Source organism: Sinocyclocheilus rhinocerous, unplaced genomic scaffold, assembly GCF_001515625.1.
Source record: "Sinocyclocheilus rhinocerous isolate Xijiao unplaced genomic scaffold, SAMN03320098_v1.1 scaffold5, whole genome shotgun sequence".
NCBI classification, from domain to species: Eukaryota; Metazoa; Chordata; class Actinopteri; order Cypriniformes; family Cyprinidae; genus Sinocyclocheilus; species Sinocyclocheilus rhinocerous.
Window position 1 is genome coordinate 601532 of NW_015661874.1, and position 17503 is coordinate 619034.

At 34.7% G+C, this 17503-nt stretch overlaps 1 protein-coding gene across 1 annotated transcript in view; it reads right to left on the minus strand.

Moving 5' to 3' along the window:
- Positions 1-17503, minus strand: part of LOC107726647 (thrombospondin type-1 domain-containing protein 7A-like) — an 88853-nt gene that overhangs the window by 36873 nt on the left and 34477 nt on the right. Inside the window, exons 8-12 of the mRNA XM_016536309.1 lie at positions 12334-12562; positions 3447-3562; positions 3105-3240; positions 2572-2675; positions 290-484 (exon numbers count right to left, since the gene is read on the minus strand). Coding sequence (XP_016391795.1) covers positions 290-484; positions 2572-2675; positions 3105-3240; positions 3447-3562; positions 12334-12562 — 780 coding nt within the window. The remainder of the gene's footprint in view (positions 1-289; positions 485-2571; positions 2676-3104; positions 3241-3446; positions 3563-12333; positions 12563-17503) is intronic.

A 17503-nucleotide genomic window follows, 5' to 3' on the forward strand; every position in this document is an offset into this window, starting at 1 on the left:
TATATATATATATATATATCAAAAACATGTGTATTGCCCAACCCTATAAATGCATTTAAGTACTTAATGGCCCATGATAATGTGAAGTATATAAAATATTTACAATGGAATATCACAATATGCATCCCATAATGCCTTGAATCTTGTACTAGAAGTCATTTATGATTTATGCTACCTGGAGTTCAGTGCCTCAGGGAGACAAATGGAAATACCTCACTCCATTCTGGGATGGAACCAGCAACCCTCTGAGTTCAGACCACAGTGTTAATGATGCATATGTCCTAATTACCCACGAGAGCTCTCCTCCGCGTACGGACCCCTACGCAGTCTGAGGTGCAAGGAGAGAACTTGGACCAGTTGGAGAGCTGGCAGTCGTCTCGGCACAGTAACTGGCAGGGCTGGCTCATAACCGGCATGCTGCTGGCAAACTTCAGACACTGAACCACATCAGCCACTGTACCATCCAGCTGCCTACACGAGATAGCTGCAGATCACACACACAAACACAGCGCTGAGACTCCTGCTGATTACAGAGAGGATGTGCCACAGCACCAGACACCAGAGAAAAGGTGCAGGTGAACAGAAGATGGTTATTTATAGAAATGACAAGAGAGAGAGAGAGAGAGGGAGAGAGAGTCATGCTGTTCATTTTGATCAGAAACCAGTTTAAATTATGCATTACATTTTTGTAGTTTTTATATAATCCAATGATTTTTTTCCAGATGTTCTGGATAATAACAATAATAATAATAATAATAATAATAAAAAAGATTTTATAGATATTTTTGGGTATTTCTGTGTAATTATACTTATTAGCATCCAATAAAACAATATCTAGCCATATCCTAAATATTATACAGCAAAACATAACTAAAAACCATTTATATTCACTGTAGAATTTAAAATATATAATAAAGCTAATATATATATATATTATTATATATAATATGATTAATAATTTATAATATATGTTATAATATATGCACACACACACACACACACACATATATATATATATATATATATATATATATATATATATATATATATATGTGAATTAAAATGATTTAAAAATGCTGATAAAAAAATTATTTTATAGAGATTATTTTTTTAATACTTTATGTAATTAAAATTATTAATGTCCAATAAGACAATATCTAAAATATTACATAGCAGAACATAAAAAACATTAATATTTACTATAGAGGTTTTCATAATTACAATAATTTCCATATTTATTTTCAGGTGTAAAAAGTACTATTTAATTTTTTCCCCATGGTTTTTTATAACTGTGCAAATCTGATGATAAAGTTTGTTCAAAATAAAAAGGGAAAGTACATTAAACTCACTGACACAGAAAGAAATTATGGACAATACCAAAAGCCGATAACTTTCTTAATGTTAAAATTATGTCAAATATATAAAATTATTTTACACATTATGTACATTTATGTAAAAAAAAAACAAAAAAAAAACATTATTGCTTAAGTTTTAAATGCTTCAAGCACTTACATTTTTTTTTTTTAGAAATGATACATTATATTTAAATAATGTAATGGATAAATACTATATTAGGATTGGCCGGTACAAAAAATAAATAAATAAATAAATAAATAAAAATGATTTGTTACATGTGAATACTTAATCAAATAAAATAAAGTAAAATATAAAATAAACATAAAAAGATATGTTTACTTGCTTAATAGTATATGCACCACTATTAAGCTTGTCACCATAACTCAGTTTAATCTATTAAAAAACAGTTACAATATGTCTCACTAAAGAGTTCAACATGAACGCTTCAGAAAGCTACTACATCTGTAAACCAGGTCTGTAAAGCTGTTGTCTTTCCGGTGAGGCTGTTTAATCTATTAAGAAGTGATGTGAGGACAAGTAAAAGGGAACCATTAGGCCAAACTTTAGGCCTCTATAGAGTTCAATATAGTGATGATGCCGACACAACGATGCCCTTCCATACTGTCGACAGCAATCAGATCAAGAGTTTGAAGGATTGCTTCTGCTCCTGACATGCACTGAAGGGCAAATGTGAAGTCTAGTGTGATGGAAGCCCTTGTCAGACCAATATCTATACCAAGAGAATTCATAATAAAGTCTTCCACTGCCTCACGAGTGACAGGAATGGAACTGGAAAAGTGCATATAATAATAGATTTTTGAAAGCGACAGACTCTGAGGAATGAAGCAGAATGCAAATGAGAGAAAGCAATTCACAGATTCAAGAGGAGATCTTAGATCAGATATTATACCAAATTTATGGTTATTGCATAAGATTTCACAGCTAGAGAAACAGTATTTGGATACTGTGGTGGGAAATCACTAAGATAGAATAAATTGTGCCTGAGTTGCTTTAGTATCCGATTAAAGGAATTATGCAAATATGCACAAATTTTGTGTTGAATGCATTTTGCACGCTGTAATTCTCCATTGCGGGTGGTTAGTGAATAAGACAGGTTGTCGTGCAAGAATACTGTGTGCTTAGTGAATATGAGTGTGTAAGAGGGTGAAAGGTCAGAGGTCAGGAGATTCATGGTGCACATGACAGCCGACGTACCTCTAGTTTGGACTCCAGCTCCACAGTTCTCCTGAGCTCCTTTACTGTCTCTGCGGATGCTCCATGGGACCAGCTGACATTTACGCCACTTGTGCGTTTTCCACCTGCAATTTCAGAGCGATATCATTCTAATTATTGGTAGAGGTTGATCAGTTAGTGCACTGGAAATCCTAATTAGCTGCCTTAACTTGAAAAAATATCAGGAAACCCACTGTCTCGGAAAATGAACTCATTTGAATTAAGCTGCCCACAATCTGATAACATTTTTTACTTAACTTCATTCTTTTCATCAGGATTAACCATTTCGCTACCAAGAAGAAAAAAAAAGCTGCATACAGGTTTTAAATGAATAAGTTGAGCATATAATGACAGAATCTTCATTCTGGGGTGAACTATTCCTATAAGTGTGCATATCTTTATTTACTCGAGAAGGTCAGTTTTAGCAAACAATCTATCCTGAATGTCAATAAATGTGAAATCCAGCACAGAATAGCTGATGAGTGCAGAGGCAGCTCTTGTGGGTGAAGGTATACCTGTAACCTGGACAGACAGATGGAGTTGCACACTCTTTCTCTTCATAGAGGACATCTGGACACTCCTGACCTCCATTAGCTGACATCTGGATGATCATTCGATAGCGAAACTGTTTATTCTTCTGCGCATTTGTACCTGTCATTTCAAATACTCCGTTCATGTCATGATTAATTATACTGCATTGTATAGTGCATGATACCTTTATTTCTGCTGTTGCAGTCATAGTTATTATTGTTAAATACTTGGGATGGATGGATGAAAATGACAGACAGACAGAGAGAGATGGATGGAACTATCCATATAAAGATAAAATAATGGATGGATGGATGGATGTGGTGTACCTGTTTCACAGGATGTGGGACACTCAGTCCATTCACTGAAGGGTGTGACGATACAGTCTCTCTTGCAGGGCAGCAGACAGGGTCTCACTGACTCCGGCCGAGGGGCTTCAGGACATCTAAAACATCAAACAGACACTGAGATCACCAGGACACTCAACGCAAGAAAGTGTGAGTTAGTCTCCACATGGCATGTATTCATGTTTTAAAGTTTAAGACCAAGTAAAGAAATTGTAAGGAATAAAAAAGTAAATGTCTTGTATTAGCAACACCAAAGTTTGAAAAAACATCTCCTCAAAACTTACTTTTGTATGTATGTTGAATACTTTTGCTCCTAACCCCTACAAATATATACATGTGACCCTGGACCACAAAACCAGTCTTAAGTCGCTGGGTTATATTTGCAGCTAGAGCAAATATCTAAAGATTCTTATATCAAGATACAGTACATTTACTTGAGAAGCAAAATGAGTTAAGTCTTGTTTTATGAGAAAATGATAAAAATGAAGTGAGTTTATGATTAAAACAAGAACAAATATATGCCAATGAGCGCAGAAAAATTTACTTATTTCAAAGGGTTTTAATACATCATTGACAGATATTTGTTCTTGTTTTAAGCATAAACTTGATTTTTTTCAGTATTTCACTCTTGCATTTGACATCTTTTTACAGTATTTGACTTCTAAATTAAGACACAGTATTGTTAAAAAAAAAAAAAAATTTTTTTAAAGGGATAGTTCCCCAAAAAATCATTTACTCACCCTCATGTTGTCCCAAACCTGTTTCTTTTTTCTATAAAATAATATATTTTGAACAATGATGGGGTCCAAACCACATTGGACCCCATTGACTGTCATTGTATGGAAAAAAATAAAATAAATGAATAAATAAATAATATTATTATTAAAATATAATATGTTAATGTTAATGGTGTTCATTTTTGTGAACTTTCCCTTTAAGTCATTTCAAAGCAAATGCATACAGTAAATATCAAGATTAATATCATAAGAAGACTGAAAAATATCAGGATACATTTTCTTTTCTTTTTTTAGCTATACTAGTTTTAGCTTTATTGGTTTTTGCTATAATGCCCAGCCCAACTCCACAATGTATTACATCCGAATCCTTGCAGAATATGGCTCAGCAGCATCTGTATCACAACAATGCTTCTGTTCTTCCAATCATATTTCCCCTGCTCCGCGGCTGCATTATGTACCAGCCAGACGAGGCAGATAAGGCCTCACATCCTGTTACAGTAGTCAGTCACTGGGTAATACTCTTGTTTTATCACTGTTACAGCTCCTCAATTTAAGATCAGGGGTTAGCTTTAATCTGCTCTGTATTTTAAGCACCGCTCCAACTCAGTTGAATTCCCCTGGATAAAGATAAACAGGGATGCAGCAGTCCAGCAGAGGGACATTCTGTAATCTGATCTTTGATCAAATCCTCTGGGCTCCGGCACGCTGGGATGCAAGTCGCCGTGTGCTCCATGTTTCATGAGGGTTGCAAATCTGCCACAATATAATAAAGCAACAGATATGTAAGGCTGATTCATTCGTAATACCAATAACAGAAGCGGTAAATCCTACCAGAGAAACAAATCCGGTATGGGTGTGCAGGGCTCTCCTGGAGATTGGGTACATTTCTGACAGCGCATTAGCAACATTTCAAGACAGACACTGGCTCAACTATTTAATGCCTAACCTGTTACAACTGGTTAAGAGTGCAAAACACTGCAATATCACATAAGGAAATGACTCATTAAAAAACTAAATTTGTTATTGTTGCGAACAGAAAGGATTAAACAGGAATAAGGCTTGGTAATGTTCCTCATTAAATCATATATTTAACCATGAGGAAGAACAAATGCATCGTTCCCTTGCCCTCTCTAAGTTGTCATTATTTTTCAATTAGGATTAACCGTCATAACTAGCAGTGTGAAATGAGGGATCACATTTTCTTGAAGGTTTTACTGAAGTAGCTCATTAGAGTTTCTGCAAATACTATTATAACGCTGTCTGCGCATTGTTAAATCACTTCTAATAGGATATTCCTTTAACGTACAACTTTTTTGACCTGATAAGCAGTGTGGACAGAATAAAAGAACCAGAACTATCTTGGAAACAAGTCATGCAAGTACAGCTCCTGTCTGCTTAAATGGGGAAATAAACATAATATTCAAACCTGGTGCCAAATGTCAAATCAGTAGTAATATTTGACAATGAACGTATAATTAATGTAGCATCTTCAGCTCAAATGACAATATTTTTCAAGCGCAAGCAGTTAATGCTTATGCTCATTACAGTGCTATTTTAGTATTATTTCTATATTATTATTATTATTATTATACATAAATATACCTATTAAAGTTCTGAGTTAGGTTTTATTTGTATAATTTCAGTTTTAATTTTAGTTCAGGTTTTTAGTCATTTTTATGTGCTTTTGTCATTTTTATTATTATTTTTTTTATATTTAAAAAAAATATATATTTTTTTTTTCTTTCAGTTTTAGTTCAACATAAGTGTATTTATTTCAGTTAACCAAGGCAGCATTTATCATTTTTGTTTTTCATCTAATATTTATATTTTATTTTATTCCCCCTTCCTTCAATTACTGAAAATTAGGTTTTAGTTTTAGTTGACAATAAAAACAAATAAATATTCTCATCTTGCTGTTGAGAGTCTATCTATCGAATAGTGTGTGAGAGTAATTATTGAGTGTTATGGCATCTTCTTCTTGTACTGTCTCTGTTGTGACAGAGGCTGCGTTTACACTGCAAGTCTTAATGCACAGATCCGATCTTTTGACCATATCCGATTTTTTGGCACGTCTGTTTACATTCACTTTAGACACGACTGGTATCCGATATCTGTGTTTACATTAATTCCCACCCAAAAGGATTGTCTGCAGTGATCGCTTTACTACGCACATGGTAGACCCTCGGGTTTTAAATGGCCGTGCTTTTAATTGCTGAGAAATATATGTAGCTTTTAGCTGTTGTATTTTCAAAATTCACGGGGCGGGGGTTGAAAACCAGCTCCTGAATGTGCAATTTCTTACCTATTAAAAAGTTTCCATCTCAATAAAATGCGAGCGCATACAGCATGCCGGCATTAAAAATCTTTAGGAGCAAACGTGTCGCCCTCGCATTGGGAAATCTGTGGAGAATCGGATATGTGTGTTTAGACGTAGGTCGGATGTCCAGATATCAGATGTGTATCTGATTAAAATCCACGTTTGGAAGTGGCTCAGATCGGATGCAAAAAAATCGGATCTCGTGCGGGTTTTTGTGTTTACACGTCTCTTGACATTTGTTTCTTGCTCTTTATTCACTATATTGTCTGTATAAGTAAAAAACAACTAGCTTCTTAAAGCTGTCAGAGAGCGAGAGATAAAACCTGAAGGGCAGCAGCAGTTGTCAGTTACTGTGAGGCACATCAAAGGTCCAGGCTCTGAGCTTTAACATCGCTGTCTGTGCGATTGTGACTTTTCTCTCAGTCTGATGCTGTGAGTGACACAAAGTGGCTCGGGGCAGGAAAACCTGCGTAAGCTCTGCCTGCCCCAGACCTGGGCAAAAACATGATTTATGATTTACTGCAGGTCTAGATGAGGTATTCAAGATGAAATGCAGGTCTGAGAGAGGATGTGAAATTTGATTTTGTTTTGGGTCACATCAAATGCCTCTGAAGCCACGTAAACAATACAACATTTTGGGGGTGACGACTGCATATAAATGAAGTCAAAATTCACCATTTTAGTTTCCTATACACATTTCTGATCTTACTGTTCATGCTAGAGCCCTGCATTTCAGCCCGGGCCCAATGGGCCCTGACTTTTTTACGCCACTCGGGCCGGGCTTCGAGCCAATTTTCACGTCATAGTTCAGACGCTGTCCGGGCCTCGGGCCTGTTTTAGGCTTCTACTTATTTTTATATTTTACGGGCTAGGGCCTGAGTGTCTCGGGCCAGGGCCGGGCTAGGGCCTAAATTTGAGGCCCGTGCAGGGCTCTAGTTCATGCTACCCTTCACTATTCCATAGAATAGACATGATTGTCATTGTATTCATTCATCAAAATGTAGCAACTCCACCTCAGAATCTCTGTTTTTCAACCCCATGTCCAACCACATGACTACATTCTGGTATACAGTATAACGCCCATTTTTCACCATCCAATCAATTTCCAAAATATTTCACAAAAGCTTGTTTCAGTTCCTGGATCAAAAAATAAAATAGGTAATTCAGACTTTTTTCCTCATAATTCTGAGTTCATATCTCACAATTCTGACTTTATTCTTGACATATATCTCAGAATTTGCATTTTTAGAAAAGAAAAGTCAGAAATGCAAGATATTAATGCAGAATTGAAATATAAACTCACAATTGCAAGAAAAAAAGTAAGAACTGTGAGAAAAAAAGTTAAAATATCCTTTTTATTTCATGGTGGTAACAAAAAAAAAAAACCTGAATTGCGAGATATAAACTCAGAATTATTAGATACTGTATAAACATGGAACTGCGAGATATCAAACAAGAATTGGGAAATATAAACTTGTAATTCTGAGAAAAAATTCTGCAGAATGCAGAATTGTGAGAAATAAACTTGCAGTTGCAATACAAAAATGTCAGAATTGTTCAATAAAAACTAGAAATTACTTTTTTTATGTTTCATTTTGTGGCAGAAACAAACAAAAAAAACAGAATTGCAAGATGTAAACCCAGAATTATGAAAAAAAAATAATAATAAAAAAAAGGAATTGCGAGATGTAAACCCAGAATTCTGAGGAAAAATATCTTGCATTCTAAGAATTCTAAGTTTATATCTCGCAATTCTCCGAATATTGTGAGAATAAAAAAGTCTGAATTGTGAGATACAAACTCAGAATTGCGAGAATAAAATCTGAATTATTAGATAAACAGTCGCAATTACCTCATTTCATTGTTTTACTTCTGTAATGTATGGAAGCCCTTTTCCGCGAAAAAAAAAAAGAGTAAAAAGACTTTTTCTACACCATTTCGAACATTGAAAAATGACTGGAATGTTTGAAAATGATTTCTTTTTTTTTTGCAATCCTAAAATATGACACTTCATCAAATTGCACTTTTGCAACCTACGCCGTCTAGACTAAAACTTCTGTAATGTATGGAAGCCCTTTTCCGCGAAAAAAAAAGAGTAAAAATACTTTTTCTACACCATTTCGAACATTGAAAAATGACTGGAATGTTTGAAAATGATTTCTTTTTTTTTTGCAATCCTAAAATATGACACTTCATCAAATTGCACTTTTGCAACCTACGCCGTCTAGACTAAAACACAACTTTCTGCTCCTTGAAGTGGTAAAAAAGCGAGTGGAAAATGCAATATAATAGCTAAGCCTCAATTTGTCTGTGCCAAAAAACCCACTGCTATTGTTTCCACAGAGGACTGTCAGGAGGACAACGACTAAGTGGATCAATGATGTATTTTAGGGGGTTTGTTTGTGCTAAGCCTCAAGAGGTCCCTCATCTAGTGGTGATTAAATTACATTAAAGAATCAAACCCTCTTAATTACCGCTATTATCATCAATAGTAAATTAGGCAGTCTGAAAATGACTGTGCTAATTAGCCTGTATGTGACTCCATGTTTATCCGGCTTTCAGCAGCTCGTTTGCCTGCAGTGGAATGATAGGGTTTGTGAGCACGCAGACATCTGTAGAGCAATTACGATCTGCCACTCAAACACAAGCAATCCATCTTCTTCAGAGCAATTCTCCATCACCACTAACCGAGACACTTGAGTTGAGGTATGATTCACGCCATATGTAACAACATCATCATAACACATGGTAATATTGCGACATGAAATGGCAAAACATTAAGATTACATTCATGTCATGAATTCTGCCATGAATATGTCCAGAATATTTCCAAAACTACAAAAGTAGAAATTATATTTTGTATAAAGATGAATAAAGACCAATTTAGGAAATGCATTTTTGTTTTTGCATTGTGACAATTAAGCATCACATTGTCATTATGCAAAAAACAACAAAAAACAACAACACTGCATTCTCATTACTGTAATGCAGAAAAATAAAATGATGCAGTACAGTATTATGGAATTGAATATTATTGTATTGCACCGCCTTTAATTTAAAATGATTTTAAAATGTTAAAATGAATTAGATTAAAAATAAATAAATAAATAAATACCTAAAAAGTTAAATAAATAAATAATATATGGTGGCATAACAATATACATTAAAAATTATATTTAAAAAAATATGTATTAATTTTTCTTTATAAAAATGTGTTTTAACTGATGAAACATCGTTTGAAGAAGTATGATTTTTTTTTAAAGTGTCAAAAGTGCCTTGAACTGAAGAATCACCCTTATACATTTTGGCATCACAAATCAGGGCACAAAATTATAAGGAAGAGCCTTGGTTACCTAGGGTTTAAAGTTAAACAAAGTGTGAAAAGCCCTATTATTACCCTTCAACTCAATATAAATAATACATTTTATATTGCAGAATGAAAATGAAATCTATATATGTATAAAAAGTAATATAGAGTATATATAAATAACGAAAAACTGAAAAATATATTAATATTTATATTACATATGCATACAGACACATTACAGTAATGGGAATTTATCATGAAAATAATGCCATAATGCAATATATATATATATATATATATATATATATATACACAGTGCTGCTTGAAAGTTTGTGAACTGCAGCTAAATGTTTCTTGTAACTGCTGATCAGTCCTGCACAATGACTTGTAGGAGTTTTAGCCCATTCCTCAGTACAGAACCACTTCAACTCTGTGATGTTAGTGGGTTTCCTCCTATGAACTGCTTGCTTCAGATCCTTCTTCAACATTTCCATTGGATTAAGGTCTGGACTTGAAAGTTTGTGAACTGCAGCTAAATGTTTCTTGTAACTGCTGATCAGTCCTGCACAATGACTTGTAGGAGTTTTAGCCCATTCCTCAGTACAGAACCACTTCAACTCTGTGATGTTAGTGGGTTTCCTCCTATGAACTGCTTGCTTCAGATCCTTCTTCAACATTTCCATTGGATTAAGGTCTGGACTTTGACTTGGCCATTCCAAAACATTAACTTTGTTCTTCTTTAACCACTCTTTGGTAGAGGGACTTGTGTGCTTGGGGTCGTTGTCTTGCTGCATGACCCAGTTTCTCTTGAGACTCAGTTCTCGGACAGATGTCCTGACATTTTCCTTCAGAATTTGCTGGTATAATTCAGAATTCATTGTTCCATCAATGATGGCAAGCCGTCCTGGACCAGATGCAGCAAAACAGGCCCAAACCATGATACAACCACCACCATGTTTCACAGATGGGATAAGGTTCTTATGCTGGAATGCAGTGTTTTCTTTCTCCAAACATAACGCTGCTCATTTAAACCAAAATGTTCTATTTTGGTCTCATCCGTCTTCTAAACCTTTCTCCAATAACACTCTGGCTTGTCTACATGACCTGTAGCAAGCTGCAGACGAGCAGCAATGTTCTTTTTGGAGAGCAGTGGCTTTCTTCTTGAAACTCTGCCATGTACACCATGGTTGTTCAGTGTTCTCCTGAAGGTGGACTCATGAACATTAGCCAATGTGAGAAAGGCCTTTAGTTGCTTAGAAGTCACCATGGGGTCTTTAGTAACCTTGTCCTGCTTTGGAGTGATCTTAGTTGGTCGACCACTTCTGGGGAGGGTAAAAGTGGTCTTTAATTTCTTCCATTTGTACACAATCTGTCTGACTGTGGATTCGTGGAATCCAAACTAAAGATGGCTTTGTAACCTTTTCCAGCCTGATGAGCAACAGCAACTCTTTTTCTGCGGTCCTCAGAGATCTCCTTAGTTCGTGCCATAATTCGCTTCCACAAACCTGATCAAACTATTGATAGATCCATGTTCGTTGAATAAAACAGGACACGCAGTGCCACCTGATAGTCATTGCATTGATTGAAAACACGTCTAAAAAGATGGACTCTAATTTCACCTTAAAAAAAAACTGCTAATCCTAGAGATTCACATATTTTTGCCACTCACAGATATGCAATATTGGATCATTTTCTTGAATAAATAAATGACAAAGAAAATATTTTTGTCTCATTTGTTTGATCGGGCTGTCTCTGTCTACTTTCAGGACATGTGCGAAAATCTGATTATGTTTCGAGTCATATTTATGCAAAAATATAGAAAATACTAAATGGTTCACAAACAGCACTGTAAAAAGCATGCTCTGCCATATTATGGAACTTCTCAACCATGAGCACATCTACATATGACTGCCCATGTTTACATATCAGCAGCTGTTCAGTGTTCTGAAACTTGGAATGTCAATTAACAACAACTTTGCAAAAAGGAAGTTGTTGAAGGATGGTGCAATGCCAATTACATTGGACCAAACAGCAAATCCACAACCTGTAAGATCCCTACTAATTTCACACGCAAAAACGCTGGCCAATCATATAAGAGGTCATTTACATACAGAATTCTTCAGAGAAGGGAAAACATTAATTTAATCTTGCATGTAGACTTACTTTTTGGGCGGTACCTGCCCGACGTTGACTTTTACGCAGATGACCTTGCGCGTTTGCACACCCACGGTGCAGGTGGATTTTTCTGCGCTGGAGGAGGAATTTATGGATGTAGTGGTGTCCTCCACACACTGTCCCCACGGGCCCGTCTGCCAGTGATACACGATGCAAGGATGCTCATTACAGTTCCGCACCTCCTGCAGGGTGCTGGTAACAGCAAATCCACAACCTGTAAGATCCCTACTAATTTCACACGCAAAAACGCTGGCCAATCATATAAGAGGTCATTTACATACAGAATTCTTCAGAGAAGGGAAAACATTAATTTAATCTTGCATGTAGACTTACTTTTTGGGCGGTACCTGCCCGACGTTGACTTTTACGCAGATGACCTTGCGCGTTTGCACACCCACGGTGCAGGTGGATTTTTCTGCGCTGGAGGAGGAATTTATGGATGTAGTGGTGTCCTCCACACACTGTCCCCACGGGCCCGTCTGCCAGTGATACACGATGCAAGGATGCTCATTACAGTTCCGCACCTCCTGCAGGGTGCTGGTGTTCGGACAGCTGGAACCTCCTGCAAGAGTGTGAAGACATGCATTAGGTCTGACACGTGTCTACAGTAGACGCGGCCGGCGTCATGTCATGCCACCACAACTTGAGGTTCTGCACACTGGAAGTGTTAAAGGTGCACGTCAACTCAGGAGAAGACTTCAGCTACAGTTTAAAAAAAATAAAAATAATAACCAGAAATTCACTATGCATCGGTAACATTTTTAATGTTGTGTAAGAAGTCATCAAGGTTGCATTTACTTGATAAAAAAATAAAAAAAATAAACTGTAAAATTGTTAAATATTATTACTATTTAAAATAACTATTTTCTATTTGAATATATTTAAAAATGTAATTTATTTCTGTGGTCCAAAGCTGAATTTTCAGCATCAGTACTCCCAAGTCTTCAGTGTCACATGATCCTTCAGAAATCATTCTAATATGCTGATATGCTGCTCAGGAATTTCAGAATTCTTTGATGAACAGAATATTCAAAAGAACTTATATTAGAATGCTTAAAAGCATTTATTTGAAATCTTTTGAAACATAAATAGTGTACTGTCAGTTTGATCAATTTAATACATCCTTGTTGAATAAAAGTATTTATTTCTGTACATAGACTGCCGCTAATGTTTTCTAAAGTCTCTTCTGCTCACCAAGGCTGCATTTATTTGATTAATAATACAGAAAAAAAAATGTAATATTATTACAATTCAAAATAACAGTTTTCTAATTTAATATACTTTAAAATCGAATTTATCCCAATGAGGTCAAGACTGAATTTTCAGCATCATTACTCGAGGCCTCAGTGTCACATGATCCTTCCGAAATCATTCTGATATGATGATTTATGAACCTGCGATATGTTTTTCAGGATTATTTGATGAATAAAATATTAAAAAGAACAACTGTAAACTTAAAAATGTACTGAAATGAAAAATTATTTTGCATAAGCCTTTAAATGCATACGGAAACGTCTTTTCTTCCTTGTTTTTTTTCTTGCGAGGAAAGGTCAAGTGTTAATTTTCTCAAATCTCAACAAAATGCCGTCATCTCCAGTCGCTTAAACTTGTTCTAATATTGATTAAGATGAAACACTTCACATAATTGCCGCCTCCTAATTCCTCACAAGTGGCAGGTAGTCGATGCAGCCTGCGGAGAGCGGCACGGTGTGTCGAAATAATTGCTGACATTTACAGGTTTGCAGATGACAGAGCAGCCCAGTGGGCCTGTGAATCAAAGCGCTCTCATTCTCAGAGGAAAGCAAGAGCTTTATGAGAAGAAGTGAGCGAATACGTCTGCCTGCTTTAACTTTATAACACGCACAGTATTATAGTTATTGGATCTGACTGTCAGATCCATTAAACAGCTGATTAGTGTGTTTATGTTGGGCATTGAGTTGAAGGGTAATAATAGGGCTTTTCACACTTTGTTTAACTTTAAACCCTAGGTAACCAAGGCTCTTCCTTATAATTTTGTGCCCTGATTTGTGATGCCAAAATGTATAAGGGTGATTCTTCAGTTCAAGGCACTTTTGACACTTTTAAAAAAATCATACTTCTTCAAACGATGTTTCATCAGTTAAAACATTTATCACATGTCCTGAAAAAAGATTTGATCATGGCTTTGATGAGCCTTCAAGTATAATGTGGTATGCAGGGTTATTATCATCATGAACTAAAACTAAAATGAAAACTAAAACCATTTTTAAAAAATTCTGATAAAACTGAAATAAAAATTAATAAGAACTATACAGACATTTTAAAACAAACCTAATAAAAATGACAAAACACTACGAAATAAATAATAAATAAAATGCAAACAGAAAATATAAAAATAAATAAATTCTAAATAGTTACAGAAGATTAAAGCAAAAGGTACAGTAGATAAGCTTTGAACTTTCTAACACGTAGCCGTCAATAAACCTTGAATTCATAAAAACATGTTTCAGAACTAAAATTCTCTAAGCAATTTTGTAACGACATCTAAAAAAGCTGCTGAAAGATTTTGTGATTTCATTGCACAAAAAATATTAAAATTATGTACACTGATGGCAGAGATGAGCTTCACTGTCACTTCTCATTTTCATCATAACCAAACATAATCAACTTTGGGAAAACATGTTTTTTTGTTTTTCCTATGACGATAAAGGCAAATAAATCAAAAAAACAAAACAAAAAACACAAATTAATTTGAAAGTACATATTTTTTCTTATAAAAGCGTTCAGAAAAAGTATTAAAAATAAAGTTGAAGAGATTAAAAAACAGATAATAGAGATTTTCTTACAAGTTTAACATTTCAAAAGCAGGAAAAATTTATTTGAGTCAATAAAACTAAACAACTTTAAAGCTACTATAATAATCTATATTTTAAAAAATAGAATGCATGATGTTTATAAAAGGATTTTTCTGTAAAAGAAGAAAATAATAATTTTAGGGAATGGAGGAATTACATTAAATGAAGAATCATCCATATACAGTATGGAAACAAGGCAGTTTAGCAACAGACAACCAATCATAAACCGCCTCAGAGCTTAGCTCATAAAATATTCATGCACTTTGCATAGCTGCAGTAAGTAAAACTGTTCAGCGTCTGAAGTAAACTCCTAAATTAATGTTATTAAAGTCATACATATGCAAATAAGAAAGCAAGCCAGGGTTTACAAATGTACAGTGTGAAACCTCGTCGACTACTATCATTAATTACTAACCCAGGGTAAAGTAAAACACTGAGAGAAAAAAGAATGAACAAACTGAAGTGTGAAAAGCCCAAATGAGTATTTGCGGTCTTCCTACAAGAACATGTTTGTGTCTCTATGAAGCTTAACTGTGCAGCGTTACGAACGCCTCCACAGAATCTTCACATTGAGCTTTTCAGATGTTCTGCAATCAAAGAAAGCACATTCACTGCTTCATTTCTGTGAGTGTTTCTAATGAACTGATTTCCTGAAATGACAACTCATGATCAGGCTTTAAGCCAGAAACATACAAAACGCAAAGTATGCAAACGTATATGGGAATGCTGGCACATCATATGCATTATTGTACTACTTTTATGGTAACAGCAAAGAAAATTCAGAACATAAATAAATCACTATTTAGGTTTTCTTGAATAATGGTCTAAAAAAAGTGACAAATAAAATACTCTATTAGTGATAATAGTGATTAAATAAAAAAAAATAAAAATAAAAATAAAAAAATAAAATTAAATAAAATTAAATTACATAAAATTAAATTAAATTAAATTAAATTAAAATAACATTACATTACATTACATTACATTACATAAAATTAAATTAAATTAAATTAAATTGAATTGAATATAAAATAAAATAAAATAAAATAAAATTTAATTTAATTTTTGTCCACCTCACATCACTGCTTTAAAATTCCTGGGCCATTAAACTGGATATATTATTATTCAAGTAGCTAGATAAAAACATGTTAACTTCAACAAACTTAAGATCAATCTATTGCTCCACCATGACATTTATTGACCTGAAAGACAAAACTGACCACAGAAGAAAAGAGTTTACACTAATGTGCGCAATAGTGACTCATGCTGCAACACTGAGAAAGCAATGCTATGAACTGCATTCTGAATGCTCTCAACAATATGCTTATACTGTAAGTTTGCATAGCAAGACCTGTTTGCGTTCAAGTATGTACAAGTATGTTTCTGGCTTTTTGCAATGTGCAACAGCAGTTTCATAAGAGACCCAGAGGACTATAATTTTTCTCTTGTTTACAGCATGAGTTTCATCATTCTGCTGACTTGTTCACAAATGCACTCTCAAAGACATGCATTATGTATAAAGTCCCGCTGCATGAACGGCTGCATTCGGCATCTTACGTCAGACCTCAAGCAGATGTCTTGCACAGAAAGCATGGTGAATAGACTCATCGTCACATAAATCTATCCGCCTCCCAAAGGGAATCGCTCAACTCATCGCTCAAAAAGCCAGTAACTTTAGTGGAAAATGGTGCTTAAAGCAATTGCATACAAGCGAAAGATCTCACTTTCTTCATTTATATTCTTCACGGATGCAACATTAAACTTGTGGAAACAAGTCTAAGAATAAAAGACTGCATTAACACTTTCTAACCCTATACATAATCAAACACAAGATATTTATTGCATCTAAATCTACAAACTGCACGCAAGAGATGAAAAGAAAACAACTGTACCATAGAGCTCAGGAAACTATGGAACCCTCGTAAGACCTTGAGAAAAAGCAAAAGTTATGAGCGTCTTCACATTTAACTTCAGAGATGCAGTGGTTAGAGAGTGAATATTTCAGGATCTACTCGACTAGTACTAAGTAAATGTTTTAACATTTACACATTTTTGAGTAATGATAAAAGAATCAAGAGTAAGAAAAGACAGGACTTAGCGGCTACTTCAAACCATTCAAACAAATCTAAGAGGACTTCAACAGGAAAACTACTCTACAGGCCATAAAAACATGAGATGTTTTGACGTGTCACCCTCCATAACTGTAATCCACACCACTACCATTGACGTCACTGTGGAGAAAGCAAAGCAATAATTCAATATAGACTTCTCTGAAGAGAATATGATACATAAACGACAAATGAGAGGAAAATTTACTGCCATTATCAACTCCTATTTGATCCACAAATTTCAAAGGGCTCAAAATTATCAACATGGTCAAAACTTTGCTGAAAAACCTGTTGCATACAATCTACTACATGCCTTCCTTTGTTTAATTGATAGTTTATAATTTTTTAACAAGTAAAATGACTTTTATTGTTATTGTAAAAACGTTCACCTTTAGCTTGTGGTTTCCGTATCTTTTGGCTGTGAAATCTTTACTGATTTTTATTAAGTAAACGTAAGAATAACTTTTATATTGCTAGTAATATTTCAAGATGAACTTACTGGACTGAAGCATCTTAGGTTTACTTGATTAACGATATACTGTATATATATATATATATATA